Source organism: Neopelma chrysocephalum, unplaced genomic scaffold, assembly GCF_003984885.1.
Source record: "Neopelma chrysocephalum unplaced genomic scaffold, ASM398488v2 Primary Assembly neopelma1_22b, whole genome shotgun sequence".
Classification (NCBI taxonomy): Eukaryota; Metazoa; Chordata; class Aves; order Passeriformes; family Pipridae; genus Neopelma; species Neopelma chrysocephalum.
In genome coordinates, this window is record NW_020897690.1 from 7,180,290 (window position 1) to 7,204,622 (window position 24,333).

The window sequence follows — 24,333 nt, forward strand, 5'->3', positions numbered from 1 at the left end:
TGCTCAAAGCCCCATCTCAAATTAATGTTGGAACTGTCTTTGCACTCTCTGTGCTACTAGATTTTATCTACTAGTGAAAATTCAGATTTTTGCCAATTTCTGAACCAAAATTATTCCCCATGAGCTGTTGAGAAATTCAAAACCCTGTACTTGGATACTTGGCTTTTAATATGTAACACACATCAGCCAAACTGTATGTTATGCATCCTACTGTTCCTATGTTAGATTAGAGGTCAGTTTGCAGCAGTAAACATGCAGTGGATTAGGGGATATGGCAGCACTAACACGCTGACAATATTTTTGCCTATCAGGACAGCCAGTATCAAGAAAATGTTGTAATTCAAAATTTATTCACATAATTAAATTGCAACCAGGGAAGTGGTCACAGCACCAAGACTACCAGAGTTAAAAAGGTGTTTGGACAATGCTCCCAGACACATGGTGTGATTTTTGGGTTTGTCCTTTGCAGAGCCAGGAATTGGACTCAAAGATCCTTGTGGGTCTCTTCCAAATCAGGAATTCTACAAGGAGCTGTGTCACATGAGATTTAAAACTAGCACAGGGTGACATGATTGAAGAAAATGAGCCTTTTCATAATAATAACAACAAAAAAGAACAGGTGTATCTGTCTTTGGACAAACCTAGAAGAGCCAAACAAAGCTGCAGGGATTGGAGGCTATCCACCGTCGCATGTTGAAAGGGTACTTGAAGCAGAGATGTTTTCTAGTGTTAGCATGGGAAACTTATGTACCTAAGCAATGTTGCATAAGAACAGATTTTCTTCCCTTATGGGATTTTTCCATTTTAGTATTTTTAGTATTGCTATAGGGCGTTGTATAAGCTTCTGAAAATTTTCAGGTAATGGTATCTTTGCTTTCCATTGATCAGCTTGGAGTCAAGTGCTGTTTGGCTAATTATTTAATGTACAGAGAGATTCCCAAAGCACATGATAAATGCACACTGTTGGTACTACATTGCATTAAGATAATGGCACTGAAATTAAATGCTCCAAAACATCATGTCAGACACAGCCCATGTCACGGCAGATACCAAAAATTAAATGAAAGTTCTGTATGGGGCTTGTACTATATATACAGTTTGTCCTTACCTCATTTTCAGTAGCAGAATTGTTAGGACTGGTACTTTTTATGAATTAACTGACCACCTGTTAACTGAACACTGAGTAATAAGGTGACAAAGCATTCTTACTGCTATTAGATTAGAATGAGTACTCTGTTGTTTTATATGAAGTGGTGCTAGGTGGTATCATTTGGGTTTCTTTCAGTGCCCATTTTATCTCCCCACATGTATCACAAAGCTATTGAGTTTCAGTGTTAAAACAGGTTTACTGTAATTTTGGAGCATAGTAGGTTAGAACAACAGTCTTCCTACACCCTTCAGTAGCCTCCACACCATCTGGGGAGGCTGAGACTTAAACCTGAGGATCTCAGCCCAGCATGGAGGCTGAAGCATAAGATCATCCTAGGGCTCATGGATTCCTCCAATCTTCCCTCTTGTGCGTTACCCTCCTGGAACTCGAAGACCTCATGTGACTGGCAGGCCTGCTGTGGTTTGGCATGCTGGTAGAGAAATGTCAGGAACAGTGGCTGCTTCCAGCCTCTGTGCCTTCCTGTTGCCAGATCAGAGAGCCAATCCTATGTGCTCTGGGGAGAGAGTAGGACGATGGGGAAGAATGTAGGAATCCAGTGGGTCTGGGTGCTGCAGAGTGAGGCTGAGTCATGGAAGGAGGGCATATGATACTGTGAGTAAATCACAATACTACAGTATTTTAGTATTCAGCATTTAGAATTGGTCTGTGGATTTCCTGGGCTGTTGCAGTCATCACTGTGCTGGATGGATGCTTTTCTACAGGGGGATTGAAGTTGGTACCTGGTAACTCAGATTCGCTGTGCCCAAAGGTAGCAACTGAGGACTTACTACATGGAAGCACATCCATTTCTGCCCCCTTCCGTAGCTCTGTATAATACAACTATTGTGGTTGCATTAATGGACTTCAAGTAATTGATAGCAGAAAAAGATTCATAGGTCTCTTTGTTCTGTCTTTAGGTGTTACATCACTCTGGCACAGGCCCTGGGCATGAGTATGGGTGGTGCACCAGGAGGACCTGCAGGGACAGGGAAAACAGAGACAACTAAAGACATGGGCAAATGCCTGGGAAAGTATGTTGTTGTTTTCAATTGTTCAGATCAAATGGACTATAGAGGACTTGGTCGTATCTATAAAGGTAAGAAAATATCTGGTTTGTTCATTTTAGAGTTATAAGGTTTTGTCTTTTCAGTAGTGAATTAACAACGATTAATAGGGTATTTTCATCTCTGTTTCCTCTTATTTCCAGGCACTCTTCAACTTTACCTGATATTTGATTATTTCTCCTTGGTTTTTTTCCCATTTTTCTTTCTGCATGTTTTCCAGGTTTTTTTGACTTTTTTTTAATATTATCTAAGGGTGTTTCCTATCTATGTCTTCTTTTCCTTTTCCATTTTAATAATTTCTACTGTTTGGGGTCTTTTTTAATGCCCCTATCACACTCATTCCAAGGGGGGAGGATATTTACCCCTCCTTTGCCATTTTTGTGTCAAATAAGACAATCATATATGAAGCTCAATGATGTTGTGCAAGGTAGGGAAATAGGCAGAGTGATGCAGTGTCTTATTTCAAACTCCAGAACTTTTTTGAAACCAGGAAAATGAGATAGTGGTCAAACTCTGATAACTTTCTTGTACATATCTACTATTGTTTAAATGGACAGGTAGATCACAGAACACCACCATTTTCTGTGAGTGGTGGAACACAGGTTATCATAACCATAGTTTTCAGTGTTGTGATATCTCCTGGAGGATAAAATATAGCCTAGAGACAATTTTTAGTTTTAATTAAGAAACCAGCAAAGCTGACCAAAATTTTTTAAACAGAGGAATATTTCTAAGCTAGAAGCTGAACTAACTGTGCATGTGAATAACTTCAGTCAAAGTCACAAATTTCTCAAAGCATCTCTTGTAACCCCCAGAGCTTCGGGTCAACTTCTAGTTGCACGTCTTTTTTCATGTGTGAGGACGTTTAGTGTCACGTGTTCATTTTACTCATTGATAATAAACAGAAGAGGGCTGGGACCTGCTTGCTGTCTGACTAAGTATGAATATGCTCATAACACCAAAAGAAGTAATTTACTGGGTCTCTGCTGTACCTGAAGTCCTCAGTCCAAAGGGGATTTATCAGACTTTGTTTCCCATTGGAGTGGGTTTGTGTTCAATCTCACGAAGCTGTTGTCATCTTCCTCTCTGTTCCTTCTGTGAGAATGTCTGTATCTCTTTGTTACCACCTTTTCTCCTGACTCCTTGGTGATTTCACTTCTTTCTGTTAAAAACTGTCTGTGACTTGTGTCAATTCAAATATCAAGGCTCTGTATCCTTGCTTTGTTTCTGCCTTCTTATCCTGACCACTTTGGTAACTTATCCTTTTGCACTTCAGATTGAGGTCTTGCCTGTGAGTCAGGTTTCCTAACTCCATGCAGCAGGTGGCATTACAGAACAAGTGAATTTTTTTCCTTTCCCAAGGAAAAATTATTCAGTTAGAACCTCACCTCACCATTCTATAGAGAAATTAATTTCAAAACCCTTTAAGATACAGACAATAAGTGTAAGAGACAATATTATACAGAACTAAGTTTCCTAGTTAAAAAATATTCAGTTTTAGAGCTTTTCCTTGTTGCATCCCAAAGAGTAGATATTTATGCTTAATAAATAAAATAGAAAAAAACCACTTTTTTGGGTTTCTTTTTAGAATGGGTCTTAGGAGTCATATGACACGTAACAAAAGGGGACAACTGCTTTTGAAAAATCTCTGCAATAATTTTTTATCAGGGAGCAGCAAGAATGGGGCATCTCCATGAGGGAAGACAAGCCAGGGTGACCACCATACAGGCAGGGGCAGGGACTTCACTTACCAGAGCACAGTCCCACAGTGCCTAAACAGGGCAGGTTGTTGACAGATTATTCCATCAGCTGTCCACTGACCATCAGACAAGGTGAAATAACCAGCTGGATCCAGGATCCATCTAGGAAGTTCAATCAGAAACAGCAGTAAGCAGGACTGGAGGTAAGACTGTGATGTTCTGGGGTCCTCCAGGAAGTTCAGTCAGAAGTTCAGCGTAAGAGAAGATAGGACTGTGCACAGCCCTACACACAACACAGTTCAGACATGCCTGAGCTGAAATGGAACTCCTGGACTACAGAACAGAGTGTGGGTAGAAGCCCCAGGTAGGGCTGGTCAGGGCAATTAAGGCCTCCTGTTGCATCCAAGGTCCTGATATTTCACATACAAGAGGGAGAACATCAGTTAAAGGACTTGCTGCTACATCAGTGAAGTCAAGGAACATTCTACATTTTTTTTAAAGACAGTAGATTTGGATATTTCATATTTTAAATTTGGTAACTGTCTATAGAATTATTTTAATCTTTGTATCATTATGACATTGTGGTATTTGTATATATTCCACTTGCTTTTAAATTTTTTAATTAAGTCCATGAAACTTTTATTCTCTTCAAATTCTTTTCTTTTGGAGTATCTTTTTCCTTATAGTGTCACAGAATCAGTTTAGGAAAAGATTACTCTGCATGTGGAATGGAGATGAATTTCAAGGGAGGTCTGCAGTATTGCCCTGACTGAATCAATTCTTAAGGAGACAATTTTGGCTGTACTACCACTGGTTTTGGTCTGGTTTGACACGTCTAATTTTTTTTAAAAGTTCTTCCAAAATTACACAAGTAAAAAAGACCAATCAATGCAAGAATATTAAAAGAATTTGTTAATGGATATGAAAACAAACATTAAGAAATGAATGTAAGAAAATAAACATAAAAACGGCTTCAAGGGGATTTGAAATAAAATTAGAGTTCCTAGAGGAACACCTTAAAGGGCAAGAGAAGACAAGACAAAGGAAAGTAGAGGGAAGGGAAGTAGGATAATATGAGCAGAATAAGCCAAGCAAAGACAAGAGAAGAAAAAACATAAAAGAGAAAATAAGACAAAGTGAAAAAGTGTGTCTTCATTGTATTATTATTGATTTTTGAGTATTTTCTCTTCATTTAGCTTAAGTGTCTTAAGGAATGAACTTTATAAATAAACCATCCATTGATTTATTTTACCAGTGCTGTAGGCTTTGACATAGAAGATATGGGGATTTGGGGGAGCTCTGGACAGAGTTATTCAACATTGCAAACACACAGATGCCTTTTCTTGGACGTGTGCTTTTTTCTACATTTAGCAATGCCTTCTAATGGCTTAAGCCAAGCTGAGCTCCACCAGTTCAGTGGAATGAATTAAATACCTCTGAACATTTGTAGGTACTGACCCAGATCCTTACTGGCCCCAGGCAATAGGAAATACTAGTCCAATGTGGGCTTTGAGAAGGGAGAGATGGCGTCCATGAAGCTCCTGCATAGACTTACTAGCCTTTGTCTCTTGTGAAATGGATGTGGAACAGCAGAGGATTACTTAGCTTTCCCACTACTGCTCTGGAAAGCTGCCACTGTAGACTGTCCTATTTCAATACTACTAATATGACACAGAAGGAGTACTTGACTTTCCCAAAAACCATTCATTTCATGATGTTTATGTGTAATACTGTCTGTCTAGAACTCCATGGCCAGTTCCAAATAACAGTTCTAAGTGTGACATCAGATTCTTCTCTCTTGAACTGCAGGATGCTAATCTCCAACAATTTTTCTACCTATGAATTGCTATAAAATACTACAGTGCTTCTGTCAGAAATGTAGTGATTTCTATTTGATTTTGTGCTTTTTGTTAGGTAGGTATCTCTCAAACTCATCTTTGACAATTTCACCCCCTGCATAGATGAGTTTCCATGCTGTAAGCATGTTTATGCTACTAGGTGCTATATTATTGAACACTTTCTGCCTTATGGTTGCTATAGAAGTGTAGAATTCTTTGTAAAGAAGTTTGCATATCTTTCTTTTAAGCAGAGATTCTTTTTCTGTGTGTCATTATGCTCAGCCAAATTTATTTTGAGTTTTTACTTCTAATTTTACTCTGTGTTCTGTTCTCTGTTCTTCTCATGTTACATTAAGCTGTATAGAACATGCTCTATTTTATGTATAAATTACTCTTGTTAGATCTGATATTTTAACAAAATATTTTCCTTTTTGCTTTTTCTAGGTTTAGCTCAGTCAGGTGCATGGGGTTGCTTTGATGAATTTAACCGCATTGATCTTCCAGTTTTATCAGTAGCTGCTCAGCAGATATATATTGTACTTCAGTGTAAGAAGAAAAAGAAACCTCAGTTCACTTTCACTGATGGTGACGTTGTTGACATGGACAGAGAATTTGGTATATTTCTGACTATGGTATGTCTGTAAATATGTGTAAATGCCATCATTGTGAAAAATCTTTCCTATTTCATTTCCTATTGAAATTTCCCTCTTGAAATCATTTCCCTCTTGAAATCATTGGGACCGTCTTTTAGAAAATAGCAAATGCAATTTGAACAATAATTTGGTAAAATAATAAAGATATTATTTTCTCTTGCCCCTATTTTTAAACTGGAACTTAGGACTTGAGGTATGCAATTATCATCAACTACATATTTTAAGGGCTTTTTTAGTTGCATATTTGACAGATTGAGATTAAACTCAACCCTCTCATAACAGTCAAAGTCTGTCAAAGTAAACCAGAAGTAATTGATCACTGCAAGGACTACTGTAGTTGGTCTGGTCAGTATTTTACCACTTGTTAAGAACTTTTGACCACAGTCCTACAAGACAGCATGAAGAAAACCACCCTCCCTCTGGTTCACTGGCCTCCTGAAGATGTATCTTTGGTTCCTGTGGACTGCTTCTAGCAGTGCAGGAGGCAAAGCTGCAGGAAAGTATAAGAATACCTTAGAAACATCTTAGTATCTCCCTTTCCTTAGCTACCTACATACCCACAACTCAAAATAGAAGCATTTGTCTTTATAATAGAGTGTACTACCTTTGAAAAGGAGTCAATGTTATCACTGTAATTTGAAAAAGAGGGCAAATTAGTGGCATACAAAGGCCAGTGTGAAGACAGTTTGTAAAAAACTGAAAGGGTTTAAGAAGTTATCACTGCACAGCTAGTGACTACTGTTGTCACAACTGAGCCATGCAGTAGTCACATGAATTACTTAGACATCTTCAGTGAGAGGTCAGATCCATTAGTTTAAATTATATTCAGCAATGGCTTGCGCTGCTTGACTGACTTTACACTGAAATGGTCTGGGAACTCTCACTGGGGACAGTAACTTCCAGCTCTGGAATACTATCAAGACCCTGAGGAAGTAACCATTTAAAACAACTCAAACAAGATCTGTAAGGGGTTGTCTATCTACATCTGTGTGCCTTGGACATCTCCAAATAACATGTGATTCCCCATACTTTATGAACTACAGCATTGAGGCAACTGTGTAGTGATGTGTAATTATGACATGCTCAAGTTACCATTTGTAATCTCACGTGTGCTTCTGTGTTTGCCAAATAATTATCAGAGAAGATAAACCTTCCTATTCCACTTTCATTATATAATGTTTTGGTTTATATACTGCATTTTTTAGAACCCCGGCTATGCAGGACGACAGGAACTTCCTGAAAATCTGAAGATTCAGTTTCGCACTGTTGCTATGATGGTGCCTGACCGTAGCATTATTATGCGAGTCAAGCTGGCAAGCGCTGGTTTCCGAGACAACCAAGTCCTTAGTCAAAAATTCTATACACTCTACAAACTCTGTGAAGAGCAGTTATCTAAACAGGTAAAATAAATATTTTTTCCAAATGTAAGCTGTCACTGGAAGGATATGTAGATAATATGCTTTCATAGAATATACAATTATTTTTACACTCGTGAGCCTATTCATTTTTTAGGGTTTTCAGTTTCAAGTTCCAGGAACAGAGTCTGAAATGATCATGTTATTTTTATTTTTTGCAGTAATTTAAGTACTAAAGGAAGTTTGATTTGTGATTCTTAAACAGAGTGCAGTTACTGGAGAAGTTATGAGGAACGGTGTCCATTGTTCTGCTGAACTTTGTGGAGGACACATTTTTCAATGTCTCCACTTATGAAGGCTAGATCTGTTGAAGAGGTGGTGTAAGAATTGTAAATAACTGAAGAACACTTATAAGGCACTGTCTTGCCTAATGCTACTAGAAACGGAAAAGTGCTGTTCTGTTTGGTATGGTGTATTTAAGTAGAAACAAAAATAGTTCTTGCCTTTTGAATGCCCTGTGCTGGCTCTCCACTAGAGGTTCTCAATTAGAAATCGTCTACATTGTGGCTCAAACACCTGCTTTGTTTGGATCCTGAGGAACATGGCCATATTGACTATATTCTCCATGTAATCCATCCATTATTTGATTTCAGTTCTATACCATATATTTATTAGTCACTATATCAATTTCCATGTAGAATCTTGGACTACAACAGAATAAGGTAATGGTGCATCATATTTAGTTCATCAGAGTTAAAACAAAACCAGTATAGATTTGGATTTTCTTTGCCTTTCTTCACACTTCTGTAAGTTCACTCTCAATGTATGCATAACCAAACTGGATTCCAATTTTCCTTTCTCTCAGATTTATTTTTCTGAGACAGTTTTACTCACCAGCTTTATGTTGTAGACTGGCTTTTGGCAGGTCATATTTGCTACTGGCTTCCCTGTAATATTGCCCAGGGTATCTCCTTTAGCCTTCATATTAGTTTTTAGGCAATCTGAATCACCCTATATTCATCAGGCATCATTAGTGTTAGTCCATTTGTTACTGTCCAACCTACTCTCTCAGACTTGTCATCTGCCTGTGTTTTATGGTTATGAGGCTGCATTTGTCAGAGCTCTCTCTGAAGTGGAATCTGTGGAAAATTTGTGTATGCACAGTTTTAGCAGTCAGAAACACATCTTGCTTCCAGACTATTGAATATGCATCTCTTTTTTTTTCTCAGGCCTGGCCTCTGTAGGACTAAGTTTTCTTATTGCCTCAATTTGTGTGGTGTTTTTTTGCCCTGGGCATGATTCTTTCCTTCAATGTGAAAAAAGCACGTAAGCAGGCATCAGAAATTTAGCCTTCTACCTCTGGAAAAGTGCTTTGCTCATTTTCTGCTGTCACAGGTGTTAGAAGTGGTTCACTCCCGGACAGATTACTTAAAAATTTAATGCTCACACCTAAACGAAACCTAGCTGTGTACATAACTTATTTTAAATATCTTAACAGTGTACAATGCTTTATGCACAACCAGTGCTGCATCTGCACAATGAGTTTCTATGTGCAGTTTGGTCATTTCTGCATCAGAAACTGCCCTTGAGCCTCTGAGATAGCAAGACTCTCCACTCATCATGTTAATTAACATCCTGAAGCATATAAGAAAGGCTTATCAGTTGGCCTAGGGATCGTAGGAACTGCCTGGAGGACTCTATGAAACTGTCTGAAATTCTCATCTGGAAAACTCCTGTACCAATTAGTCAAATGCTTTGTTGTGAAGACGTGTAGCTCAATCACTTTGTCTCAGGTCAGTCCTTTGCCTCATATGTGCTGATGCTAGCAAGGGAGTTCCTTGACATTATTGAAAATCAATGACCAAGTGCTCTGGGTGTGCACATGGGCACAACCCTTACACCCAGCTACATCACAATTATATATTTGCATCTTATGCTTATATCTCTGTGATAACTTAAATTCCATGGTTCTTACTATGCAAACCATGATATCTGCAGGGAATAGTTTTCCATCTGTATTTATCATTTCTTCAGGACCATTTCACATTTGTACAGTATCCATCAGAGAAGCCTGCTATTCTGATCTTTACTTCTAGCAGTTTACCTCATGCGTCATATCCTGGATCATTCCATACTCAGTAATATGAGCCAGGAAGCACAACCTTCTGCAAACCTGTGGTAGTATGCTCCTACGTCCTCCTGCCTGTGTCTGTCAGCAGCCCTTTGGGCAGTCCTGCTCTTGTATAAATCCATTATATAGAATTATAAAATCAGAGAAAAACTGAATTTAGAAGAGACCTCTGAAGGTCAACAAGTCCTATATCTCTGCTCAAAGTGAAGTCAAAGAGAGCAGGTAGCTGAGCACCTTGTCTAGATGAGCTTTGAATATCTCCAAGGATAGAGACTGCACAGCCTCTTGGTCAAGCTGTTGAAGTGTCTGACCATCTTGTCTAGTCACCATTTTCTCTGTGAGGATGTTATTGGAGACAGTGTTGAAATCTCCTGGAATTCCTCTGCCCTGTGTTGCCCTTCCAGCAGATACTGGGGTATGTCAAGCCCTAGTGAGAATCAGGGCTTGCAAAGATGAGGCTAACTCCAGTTGTTGGAAAAAAAGATTCATCAGCTTTTTCCTCATCAGGACGGTTGCAGCAGACGTCTGGCACAATGGTGTTCAGCCCTCTAATTCTAACACAAATGCTTTCAACTGGCTCATTAGCCATCCTAAGGGAAAGCATTCCCACACTCTTTCACTTTAAAAGGCAACTGTCCATCCAGCCCTCCTGGCTCGTCCTTCCTAAAGAGCCTGTATCCATCCATTGCAGCTATCCCACCACATTTCCTAGTTAGACTGTAGCCCTGTAACTGCACACAGAGCTCTAATTTTTCCTCTTTTGTTGTCATGTTGCGTGCCGTAGTGAACAGGCACTTGAAATTGGAACCTGCTTTTGCTGTGAGAGCTTCTGCCATGATGCTGTTCTCTTTGCCCTTCCTTATCTGCACAAATACACTTGAGCTGAACCGCTTCTCAGCCTATTTTGTCATTCTTGATGTCTCTCTTGCCCACTACAGATTGGACCTTTTGCTTCTCAGTTGAGTCCACCACTTGCTCGCTTGAATGTGTGTTATATCCCATCCCCATCATTCATAGTTCTAGTAGTAATGGAATAATCTGAAACACTTGTTAAAGTTCCTTGTGAATTTTGTTGTAGGCTGGGAAATACATCTGATGCAGTATGTGATTATATATATAGAGAGATCTAATGAGTTCATCAGATTAAGTACGGGAGTCTCATGAACTGGAAATGTTTCTAAGAGTACAGTGGGATACAAATTGCTTCCATCTAGTCAGAAAACTAAAATTATAAAGTACAGACAGTCTTTTTCAGAGGCTTATTCAATTAGATACTACCAAAAAATTCTTTACTATAAGGGTAGTGTGGCACTGGAACAGGTTGGTCAGTGAGGTTCTGGATTCCCCATCCCTGGAAGTGTTCAAGGCCAGATTGGAGGGCTCTGAGTAACCTGGTGTAGTGGAAGGTTCTCTACCCATAGCAGAGGTGTTCGAACCAGATGATCTTTAAGGTCATGTCCAACACAAACCATTCTGTGATTTTGTTGCAGGGTTCAAATTGTGAACAATTTCCATTGCATTTCTGTAGGCCTTGCTTGACATGACTAGAAGCTGTAAGCTGTAATGTTTATGCTTATAGACTGTGTGAAAATATGCAATGTTTATACTTGTTAGCTGTGTGTCTAATTATAAGGTTTGAGAACATAGTATGTTTAGAGCAAGAAAGCCTTGAGAAAGTATAGATAAGGGTGCACCTGCAGATTTCAGAAAGTTCCTAATTAGGAAGGCCTCTACATTCCAACTATGACTTCAGATCGCGTGGACAGAACATCAGGTCCAATGAACTGGAGACATGAGGCGCGTGTACAGTCTGAGCTATCCAATCACCTTGTTGTAAGCATGTGCCCCAAACAAACTAAACTGTATAAAAGTTGACTTAATTAAATAATAAATGGAACATATGGCTGACCACATTGGCCTGTATGCCTTATGTTTATACCCCTCCATCAATATGATTCTATGATTCATATTAGGTTTCTTTTCTAGTGGAACTTATTTATTTAATTTTAATGGTGAATTTGAGATTTGAAGTTAAGTAATGCTTGGTATCCAGGCAGTTGACTGCAAAGATCAGGGTCACATAAAGAACCAATGCAATAGGAAATGGCAGAATGTTGCCTGTTTTCAGCAAATGCAGTATATCAACAGAAGAAAATAAAATAAACAACCATTCACCAGCTGAACTTAGCTCCCAGAAAATCTAAAAGGAATTTGCCAGAAGCAATACATAAAGTCCTCCAGACATTTTACACACACAAATGCAGACTGTAGAAAGAGAAACTCTGACTCACAAGTAGCCAAAGGCACCCTGATTGACTCATCTCCTTCAGTAAAGAAAAATAATAAACAGTAAAATAAAAGAATAGTCCTTAGCAAATATAGGAAGCCCAAGGTGTCCACAAGTCTGTGAAAGAGTTATTCTAACAGAGCCCCCAAAGCTGAATTATTTGTCTTTGTTACAGGACTTCTTCCCTACTGCCTCCTTCCACAAATCCTTATCCAGCTTAGGGAAAAATCATAGAAACTGAAAAGAAAAACCTAACAAAGCTTGAAAGCAAATGAGGCAGTAATCTCTTTCTGAGGATCATCTCTTTAAGGTGCTTTCATATTTAGAAAACCACTGATATCCCTATTTTTTTCTTTTCCCCATGGAGCAAGTACTCTAAAAATCTCTAGTACTGACATTTTTATTTTCCCATTTTTTAATTCTTCCTTACAAGGGCGTTAGCTATACCACTGCATTTTGCTCAAGTGCAATCTTTTCCCTGCTGTTAAAAGATGTAGCAACTAAATAACTCATAATCCACATTTGCCAGTAAATTCTAGCTGTTCTATGCCATTCCTGAAAGGCAAAGCAGTTGTAAACCTAGCAGACCAATTAAGGTAAATAAATGATAGTCACTTTGAACTACTCATCATGTAGGTCAGTTGGAATGCATCAGAAAACCTTTCTTTAAAAGTCACTTCTGCTTATTTTAAATTTTCTAATAGATATGAAAGTATTTCTTGAAATTTAACAGTCATCACTTTTATAGGGACATAGACTAGAGTAGGTTGGAAAGGTCACATTGTCCAAGTTCTAGCCCAGAATGGGTCAATTTAGAGCAGGTTGCTAAGGCACTTACTGAGTTTCAAATATCTCTGAGGATGGAGATATTCAGTCTCTCTGGGTATCTTTTCTGTGTAAAGAATCTTAATAATGCAAACCATTGCAATTTCCCCCTTTGAAAATTTTGACCATTGTCTCTTTTCCACTCACTTAGTCATTCTTTGCTGGACTCATCCAATATGTTAATGATGGTCATCTAGCAAGGGAAAAAAGAAATATATCAGCCCTTGTCATGATTCTGGACATTTCACTAGGACATACCATTTACGAAATGATACCTGACTTTGTTATCAACATAAAATATACTATCGTTAACATGAAGTTGTTAATCTGTTTGTATTAATGTTTCCATCTGAAAATGAGATTTCCTAGCAGTACGTGGCTGAATATTCATACCTAACTTTTTCAGCTGGTAGCAATTTGGCATCTGATTGAATAATAGAAGATGAAGCTGGGCAGAGCCCTGAGGGGTCATTCATTTACCTTTCTGGAGGACAAATAATAATTAAATAATTTGATATAAATGGTTGTGACTCTCCTTAACATTTTCTATTGACAGGTAGCTTGCAGTTTCCCAGGCAATCTGTTCCAAAGTTTTGTTTTTGTTATGGTCACAATGTTTTCACTAAAAGTTAACCTGAATCTCCCTTGCTCTATTGTAGTGCATTATTTCTTTCCCTTACTATTCCTCCTGTCTTCCTCTTTGCAGGTATTTTTTGCATGTTGAAGAATTTTATCATAACTCTTCCTACATATTCACTTTTCCGACTTCTACAGTAGATTTTGTATTACTTCTTCCTGATATAGCATGTTTTCTACTCAACTGATAACTTTAATTTCTTTCCTAATTTCTCTTCAGTAGGGTTCATCTTCAAATGTGGAATCCAGCTTTTGGGCACAGTGTAGAAGTGCCAACTACAGTGGAAATATCATTTCAACTCTTCTAAAAAGGACACTTCTATTTTTATTGCCTACCATAATTTTAGATAAGTCATTGGGGAGATTGTGGCTTCAGTCCAATGTCAGATATTTTTCTGCAAAACTTTCTACACCTGACTTGTTTCTCCACTCAGTGAATAGGAGTTGTTACTCTTTATTTGTGCAGTTGGTTGTTTCCATCTTTAGTATTTTGCACTTGCCTTTATTTAATTGCATCACGCATAAATAATGTATTGAATTTCTCTTAGTAATTTTGAACTCTAGTTATGGTCCAGTTCACCAGATAGGTATCATCTACAAACCTAATCAATAAGTTATTCCTTGCTGAAAATTCTGGGGTTTACTCAATGTATTGTTCCAATTTGTCAGCCTGGAAAATAGAGGTGGGGTCTGTGCAAAAGTTGCTGGTTTAATTTGTCTTTGTTTCTCACCATCCAAATATATCCTAGTTGACCATAAATTAAATTATTTTTCCCCAAGTCAAGTCTGTTTTGTGTGTTAATGTTAATTGGTAAGTGTTATCTCTGTCTTTATATTGACCTATAAGCTTTCTTTTATCTTTTCTCCCTCTGTTCTGTTGAGCAGGGGAAGTTGAAAGAGTAGCTGGGTAGGTGTCTGGAGGCTGGGCAAGGTCAACACACAATAGATAGTGTAAAAAAGAGTCTAAACTCTTGGTCTCAAAAACATTTCTGATCAATCAGAGGGAGCGGATATTCTCTAAATACAATAATATCTTGATTATCTCCTTCCATGTGTGTCTTTACCACTTAGTCTTCTGAGCAGCTGGCAGTTGTGGAGACTATATAATTTAAAACCTTTATCCTCATAGCTTTCCTTCTAGGATTTACATCGGTGATTGAAGAGGAAATACATTACAGAACATTTGTATATGTTTTCAAATCTATATTAAATAAGACTTGTATGTTTAGGTACAAGTGCTAAAATTAGTTGAGTATGTTTGTATGACTCTGCAAATGTTCAGCTGTGTCAGTAGAGGAAGGGAAGATTGTCCAGACCTTACCTCCCTAAGTCCAAAGCTAGTTAGATACACCTCTAGGATGCACATGACTGTTGAAAGTAAATCCTTCTCTTCTGAACCAAGTTGTTAGGAAACCCTCCACAGAGCAGAAAGTCATTGAGAACAGTATAGGATAGACTTACATATAAAAAATTGTATCTGAATAATTTCAGTATATTTCTTAATATCAGCAACAGATTGGCCCTTTTAGTCATGAATCCCAGAACTGTACATCAAGGTAGCAACAGTCCTTTTATGAGCAGAAAGCAGAGGGTAGTCTGGGGAGATGTGGTTTGATTTATGAATTTAGCAAAATGCGAGAAGATGCAACTCTGTTACAGGTGACTTGTAAAAATGGTAGTCTACCACCGAAAAGGACACTTGGTAGGTACAGACATACAACACTAGAAAATATCTGCAGGATTTGATAACAACAGTACTGGAGATCTAGTTGAAAAAATTAAGAGCTGTGAATTTCATCATATTTGAAAGTTCAATAGCATTTATTTATTTAATGAATTTAGTTTTCAGCCATCTCTTGATTTTAAAGTGTTTGATCTTTATAGTACCAATTGTGTTTATGTATTATTTCAAGGTTCACTATGACTTTGGGCTTAGAAATATCCTGTCTGTTTTAAGAACACTTGGAGCAGTGAAAAGATCTAATCCCCAAGAGCCAGAGAAAACTGTTGTGATGAGAGTTCTGCGGGACATGAACCTCTCCAAACTGGTACTGTAACACTGGTGACTTTCCCCAAAAGAGTGTTTTGTTTGCATTTTTAAGGGCATTTATTATGCACTTTGAAAAGCTGTTTTTCTTCAGTGGTTGGATACATTATTTTGCAGTTTTATATGATCAGTGATATATCAGTGAGTGGAGAATCAGAATACAGTTACTATATGAGCATTATTTGTCTTTTAAAGAGAGGAAAACACAGCAGAAGCTTTAGCTGAAAAAATCGGTGGAAATACCATCAGATCCTAGGGGACTTACGTGATCCTCTAATTGGCTCTTGTTTTCTAATTCTTTCTGCTCTAAGGAGAGAAAGGAAGAATACATTGTATTAACTTTTAATAATGTCATCAAAGACCCTTCTTAATCCAGAATTTCAATTTATGTATTTCTTGGGAGTCTGTTGCCTTTTCAGATCATCATAAGAATTGCAGTAAGTGAGGTAATTGGAAGCAGCTAACGCCTACTTGTATAGTCTAATGTCTTTCAATAATACTATTTAAAGTATTCATCTTTCTTTTTATTGCTGTAATTAAAAGGTTATAGCATGTCTAGACTCTACATATTTACCTTGGGAGCCAATTTTGTGATGGAGTCAATTACTCTTTTTCTGATGTTCATCTAGTCAGTGCAGTGGTGCATGTGTTCAAACCTATAGCAGTGCTTCGGTGATTTACAGAAGGAAAAAATTATAAAAATTCTCAGGCAAAATATGATTGGAATAAATCTTGCAAACGTAACAAATGAAGAAATGTGTGTGTGTATATATTGAAGAAAACTATATCAAGGTGTTAACATTTTTATACACTTTAAGTATTTAATATAGAAATTACTACTTGTGATTGCATTGTAAGAAATTCACTTCATAAAACTGGTGGATAATTATAATATTTTCTTTGGAAAAGATTATATTTTCTACTTCCCTCTTTTAAATGGCATGTTCTTGAAGATTGTTTACAGCTATAATAATAATTTTGATAAATAAATAATGTATTTTCCCCTACTTTATCCTTCATAGGTGGATGAAGATGAACCTTTATTTATGAGTCTCATTAATGACCTATTCCCTGGAATTACTCTGGATAAAGCTGGGTATCCTGAACTACAGTCAGCCATCCAAAAACAGACAGAGAAAGCAGGGCTTATTCATCATCCACCATGGATACTTAAACTTATTCAGCTGTATGAAACTCAACAAGTCCGACATGGTTAGCATGCTAGATGAGGTTTTGAGACTGCATAAAAGCAATATTTTTTTAATATTATCTGCTACAGGATGCAGATTATTTTCATGAAAAATTTGTTTTTAAATTGAACAGGTGTAATTTTTAAAGGCTGTGTGGATATTTTGCCACGAAGCAGTTATGACCTTTTTTTAGTGTGCAATGCACACATAGTGAGATTTTAGCTTTGTTGTGTTATGTTTTTATGGGAAATATGAGTGTGGCCTTCAGTGATTGAAATTTCTATGGAACAAGTTAAAATGTATACATTAGAATCCAGAGACAGTGATTTTGTTTAGTGTTCTGAAAACAGTTGTTGCCCTCAGAGCTCCGTCATGAAGCTCAAGTTTAATCTTACTGTGAGATTTTAATGCTGAGAAGATTACTAAGAATAACCTCAGAAACCTTTACTTTTATAGATTCTACCACGCATGCGATACAATGAACACCAGGGTTGTGGGTTTGATCCCTGTATGGGCCATTAACTTAAGAGCAGGACTTAATGATCCTTGTGGGTCCCTTCCAACTCAGAATATTCTGTGATTCTGTGATTAAGATGTGAGAACTATGTAAGTTCAAGTGTTTTCTTTGTGATTGATTCTTGCCATTTATACTGAGGAGAAATAAGCCTGCCTCCTGCTGGACCAGGGGAGTTGGACAAGACAGGCTCCAGAGGTTCCTTTCAGCCTCAACCATTCTGTGATTCTATGAAAATGCATTTTTACAGTGCAAAAAATGATACCCTGTCCTAGGAAGGGTATCAAAGACAGTAGTAAATCCAGGTTTACAATTCATAACTGAGTGGAAAAAAAAGTATCTCAGCTTTGAAATGCCCCCCATGCCCCTAACCTCTAACAACTAATGACTTTTTATTATAATAAGGGGAAAATATAAAGGAAATGTAGCTAAAGGAGCAAAGATGTATGAAGATGTCTTCCTTCTTATTCTCCCCTATCATGTAATAATGAAAGAATAGTAAGCTCAAACTAATAAAACAAATAAAAGGAAATACTCATTCACATAGCACAGTCTGAGCCCTTAATGCCTCAAACTTTTAACTCAGATTATTGGTTAGACCAAAGAACTGGTTCGTGCTGTGCAGAGTTAATAATTTACATCCAGATAGCTGGATTCAGTGTTCCATATCAAACCATAACAGATATTTCTATATAAGAAACACAGAAATTTTAACGTTTTCAGTCATGATTAAATGTACCTCTTGTTAGAAGAAGCTGTTTGATCTGTGAGATACCACAAATTCACTGTTCCTCAAAAATATTCAGGATCCACTGTGACATTCTGCTTAGATGCCTCTTCTCTCTATACATCCCTACTATTCCCAGGCCACGTAGTTCCAATTGGCCAAACAGTTGGATACTCAGGCCTTTCTATGACAGAAGTTATTGTATGAAGGGAAAAAGATTATTTTCCTGACTTCCGTTTGTCCCATTCATTGATGCTTGGATTTGTGGAGAGGTTGCCATGGGATTTCAAAAAATCAAGAAAAAAATCTCTAAAATGTATGACTTCTCTAGTTGAAATTGAGGGAGTATGTGCACATGAAGTGCTTGTACACACACACACACACACTCCTGTATGTATGGAGATTCAGTGCATGGATCCTGAAATCTGTTTGGCATAACAATTTTGATTGAAATACCATTGAAACCAGCAGAAAGGCCATTTCGTTAACATTGAAGGGCTTCTATTAGATTTCCCCACATGTAACACATAGCACGAGGAAGTGATTTTCTGGGTCCTCAGATAGTTTTGGAGAACATCCCGCTCCCTTTAGTTTTAGAGAAAACATCAAGCAATCTGGTTTGTGTTGGATTAGGTTTGTAACTAGGTTTTGGGATTGTTCCGTTGATACCTTTGTTGAAGACATTTTCAAAGCCAACTAAGGATTATGTTATTCAGTTGCCTTTAGGGTTAATAGGAGTTATCTAGCTCCCTTAGATGACTTCAGAAGTCTCAGTTTGAATGTCCCATCTGATTTTGGATGGATTATGGGTGTCTTGAATAGGTGATTTAGAAAACGTAACTAAAAAAGTTCAACTGTAGGCTCAATTTATTGTTGAAGACATGATTCATTTTCCTCAGGCAACGTAAGTATACACTGATGAAATTAAGTGTTGTTACTGTTAACTGGTTTTACGTAAGAAAGATGTATTAAAATGTCATCATGGATGGATGCAGGTACATATTTTTGTTACTTTTGCTTCAGAAAGATACACTCGATTTTGTATATCATTGGAAGTTACCCATTCTCATTAAATATATTTAGAAATTACTGGCTTTGTTTGCCATCAGTCGTGTCAATGTCATTGCATGCAAACATCAAAAGGCAGTTGTGTTTTCTCATTAGAAAAAAGAAAAGAACTGCCTGAGGGAGGATACAGACCCACATAGGCTTGCCTGTCATAATAGAGCAGACATTTATAGAGACCTTTTAATAATATTTTCAAATTTTGTTTCAATCAACATTAACTGGAGTCAGAAACATCCTTTTTTATTGGCTTTTGGTAAAAATAAAACGAAGATCATTGATGTGATGAACCATTAAAGGGTAGCATGACATACTGACATTTCATTTTAAACCATGTTTGTATTGTTTTAAGGTATGATGACTCTAGGTCCAACTGGTGCAGGAAAGACAAAATGCATTAATATTTTGATGAAAGCAATGACAGATTGCGGTGCTCCTCATAAAGAGATGAGAATGAACCCAAAGGCAATCACAGCTTCCCAGATGTTTGGCACTCTTGATGTTGCTACAAATGACTGGACAGATGGTATTTTCTCTACATTATGGAGAAAAACTTTAAAAGCAAAGAAGGTAATGGACATTGTATCATGATAGTTAATAAAGATGTTTAATACTGTTTCCATAAGGTCTCATTACCTGTCATTTATCGAGAGATCTTCCATTATTGAATCAAATGGGAATATGCAGTGTTAGTTTTGCTTTGTGTCTAATGAGCTCAATGTACACAAGAGTCAGAATTACATATATATGCCAGATAACACTAGGCTTCCCAAGCATTTGAGGTTCCAGAATTAATTTGGAAAAGATTTTAAGGGATATGCTTCCTTCTGTAAGCAGGTAGTCCTACCATTCAAACACAAAAGTAGAGTCTGTTCGTGTTTTGACGTGAGAACAGGAAAGTTAATTTTCTCCTCTCTGGTTTTATGTCATTGCCACTATATTTCACTGGTTATATCAGAATGTAAGAGGCTTTGGTAAGAAATCAATATAGGCATTTCCCAATTCTCCTATCAAACCTGCAGATCATGTTTCATGGAATCATGATTACGCTCAGATCTTCTGAAAAGTCACTTAGTTCTCACTTGGAAAATGAGAAGCCTTACATGAAATACTTGTGTAACATCCCACAAGGACTCACTTTGTGCCTGTGTCTGTGACTGCACTTCATAGATCAAGATGGATGCTGGGCTGGCTGATGTACTTTTGTAGAAGAAGGGTACAGCTTTATGCTTAGTACAGTGCAAATAAATTTGTGTCACTATTCTTTAATATCCTTTTTTTGTGTGACACAAGGCAACAAAGGAACCACTGAACAAATGGTAAAAATTGCATTTCATGCTGAGCGCCAAATTATGACTCATTACTTATATCCAAGAGTACATTCTCTGATATTGAGTAAATGTGTATTTTTGGTCAATTCAGTAAAGCTGCATGTGTGTGTCTCTCCTTTTTTTTTTGAGGGTGAGCATATCTGGATAGTTTTGGATGGACCTGTTGATGCAATATGGATTGAAAATCTGAACTCTGTTCTGGATGATAATAAGACCCTTACTTTGGCCAATGGAGATCGTATTCCAATGTCCCCCAATTGCAAAATTATTTTTGAACCTCACAACATTGACAATGCTTCCCCCGCAACAGTTTCTCGTAATGGGATGGTCTTCATGAGTTCCTCAGTGTTAGACTGGAAACCTATTTTAAAGGCTTGGCTGCAAACGCTACCTGTTAGGTACTCTGATGTCCTATGGAATTGCTTTAATGCTGTATTTCAGGTACTGAATTAACAACTTTGGGGGGAAAAAATTGCATTTCTTGTTCTTTATTTAATGAAGCATTGTTTCTTCCTAAGTGCTTTTTCAATTATTTGCATCTCTTTGTTTATGTAAAAGAAAAAAAAATGAGAGAAGATCATCTCTAAAGTTAATGAATGACTGAAACTATAACAGATGAATAATTTGGATGTTTTGTTTTGTTGACATACTTCAGTTGGCAAAGAGTTGTTAAACCTGTGATTATTTTATATTGCATATTGGCTTGTAATTGTTACTACAATTTTAATTCTTGTTAGAATACACAAAGGAAGTGTGTAAACTTGTTTGTTTTAAATATAAAGAAGTAAATTCAGAAAGAAATTGAGATAGATTTACTCTGGTAAAACAGGAATGCATTTGGTCCTTTAGTTATTTTTAAAAGACATGCTATAATTTGAATTAATCCAGGGTAGTGTGTATGTGCTGTTCTGTGCTGTTCTGAACCTCAGCGTAGGTGACTATAGTTGTCTCTTATGATTTTGTTATCCATGTTTCCCTTCCAAAGGAAATTTTTGAAGTGGCATCTCTTTGATACATTGTCTGACTAAATTGTGTTCAATCAGTAGCTCCAAAGCAAGAATTCTGAATGTTTTTCCACCTCCATTTGGCTTTTGCTTACTGAATCATTAGAAAGGTTTCATAATATTATGGATGATTGTACTCAATAGTGGGTATAGAAGCATAATCTCAGTAGCATACTTTTTCAATTACGTTGAAATATTTATTTTTGCTTTGGAACTTTTTAAAGAAATAGTTATGTCTTTGCAATTCTGTCACTGTCCTTATCTTTTCTTATCTTCTGATTTCCTCAACATCTGCAAAGTAAATGCAACTGCCCATATGCTTGTGTTTCCCATCAGCTTGCTCCTGCCAGTTTACTTGTGTAATTGGTGTTGGATTTCACAGGGGTTTCTCCTGTAATATTTTTAATTGCTGTTGTATTTTAAAAATGCAGTTTTTAATTAACTTTGAGTGACATTTCAGAAATAAATCATGATAAAAGCAATGATTGATATAGGTTTGGAATGCCCTGAATGTTAACAAATGTCTTCTTACAAATATTTTTCATTTCAGTGCCCATTTACTTTAAAACCAATGTTTAACAAGCTATTCCTTTTGTTCTATCTCCAAAACATAATGATATGACATAGTATTTACTGCAGCAGCAAGAAAAACAATCCTGATAATGAATTTTAAAATATGCTTCCAAAGTAATGTATATGTAGGTCAATTTACTGCTTCTTTGCCACAATTCTATCTATATTTTATGCTACAACTTGCTCTGAAAACATAATAACAACATTTAAAATGCCCAAGCCTGAAGCAATAACAATAAAGTCCAGAAAAATATGTGTTTTATTAGCTTGAGAGATGAAAATGCAGTGAAATATGAAGTTACTTCAGTGCTGAAGGCTGCATTTAGAACTATCAAAATGTAAATGAAAGCTGTCATGCTGGCAGTTTTCTTTCACTTTTAATGTGCTGTCTTTGCTTCTCAAATAATAGAAACAATAAAAGTGATTTTACAGATGAGAGTAACACTACTTTTGTGTTCACATGTCTCTTTTTATAGTTATTATTTTCTCCTACATAAAAAAAGATAAAATTCAAACCATAAAAAAATCATAAAATTCAAAAAGAAATTTTTTTAAATAGTGCATCAGCAGTGGTAGTCAAACCCCAAGTGTAGATCTTGGTGAATTTAATGCTAGTATTAAGAAGAGAACGGGTATAAACATCTTACAAATATCTGATTTTTCAAAGAAAATGAAGATTAGGCTATAGATGGAAATGGAGTAATCAAGAAGACTCAGTCTTTAAGTAGACATACAGAGACTTTTTGAAATCAATTTAAATTCAACCAAAATAGATGTAAGAATTGCTCTGGTAATTCCAATTTACTTACAAGCAACTCTGATTTTTTATGATAACCAAAACAGTATTTGTCCCTGAAAGTCTTCATATTGGATAAAATCATTGTTAATAAAGGTACAGCAAGGAGCAGTAATGGAGGAGGAAACATTAGAGAATAATAGCTGTGAATCAGTGGCAAGAATGTATTTCTTCTTTTTGTGTATGTTATACATTGCATTGTAAGTCACCAGTTTTTATACATATATTAAAAAAAAGGTAGGAGGTAGTCCGAAGACAAGGATAGATTAAAAATAACCCCAATCCAAAATACAAAAGACAAAACCCTCTACCCCAAACAACCCCCCAAACCAACCTTATTTTGATTTAAGATTATCTTAGAGTCCTTTTGTATTTCCACAGGATTTTTTTTAAAACAGAGATTGAGGGGTTAAATTTTCACCCTCCTTTTTTTGTCAGCAACATTTCCTACTTAGCAATACTTTCAAGTAAACTCCCCTGTAAAAATCTCTACTCTCTTGAATTTAGAAGCTCTACTGCCACTTCCTTGTTTGTAAATGATGCTGCTACCTGTAAGCAACAGAATTGCTTAGCTAATGGAAGTAATTCTCTGAGACAGTTTCAAAGAACTGAAATAATTAAAATAATTACATGAATGGTGTTATTAAATTTGTCTGCAAAGTGTGAAGCTCAAACCAGTGATGGATGCTATGTGAGTAACTTAAGTTTCAGCATGTCTATGTACTGTTTAAATGAAAAAAAATCTAGTAGGAATTTAAGTTTCAGATGTGACTAATTCCTCCCTCCATATTAAATCTTACACTAATCCAATTTGTGTAAAGGCTGGTATTGCCCCTGGAGCATAAAAGTGAATATATAATCCAAAGAGTTTCTTAAATTTAATATTTTAATGCTGATGTTAAAATTAATGTTACAAATATTAATAACTTTACATTATTGAGTTATTCTTGTGCATGTCTAAACCCTTTGAGTATGTTACTAGCATCCTGTCCTGAAGAGTGTTCTAGAGTCCACTGAGTTCCATAGCAATTGTACTCTGTGGAAAAGGATCTCCTTCTCATATGAGTTTTTAGCATCTGACTTCATTTTTCAATCTCATTGTAAGGGATAGCAAATTACTGATCCAAATTCTTCACAATTTATGTGTATTTGTCACGATGCAACTCATTTTCCAGTCCCTCTGTCCCAACAATTCATGCAAGTTCATTCATGCAAATTTCTGTCTTGATCTTGCATCTCTTTTCAGCCATGTATTGTTTTAAAAATTGTAGTAGTAATAACATACTAGCATGTGTGGAACTGATTTTTTTCTTTTCATAAACTGAAAGAATTAGAATTACTTCACTGGAATAAGAAACCTCACTGGAATCATAAGCACCATAAAACTAGTTCTGGTGAAAATTGGGCTCCTGACAGTACAGAATACTTTGATGCATGAAATATCTTT

General features: G+C 36.7%; 1 protein-coding gene across 7 annotated transcripts in view; it reads left to right on the forward strand.

Annotated features, from left to right (window-relative positions):
- The window catches only part of LOC113965613 (dynein heavy chain 5, axonemal-like), a 156,934-nt gene that overhangs the window by 50,746 nt on the left and 81,855 nt on the right, over positions 1-24,333 (forward strand). For all 7 annotated transcript variants that reach the window (XM_027679275.1, XM_027679284.1, XM_027679294.1 and 4 more), the window contains 7 exons: positions 2,068-2,246; positions 6,197-6,384; positions 7,611-7,805; positions 15,553-15,687; positions 16,709-16,898; positions 19,535-19,752; positions 20,643-20,954. In XM_027679275.1, coding sequence (XP_027535076.1) covers positions 2,068-2,246; positions 6,197-6,384; positions 7,611-7,805; positions 15,553-15,687; positions 16,709-16,898; positions 19,535-19,752; positions 20,643-20,954 — 1,417 coding nt within the window. The remainder of the gene's footprint in view (positions 1-2,067; positions 2,247-6,196; positions 6,385-7,610; positions 7,806-15,552; positions 15,688-16,708; positions 16,899-19,534; positions 19,753-20,642; positions 20,955-24,333) is intronic.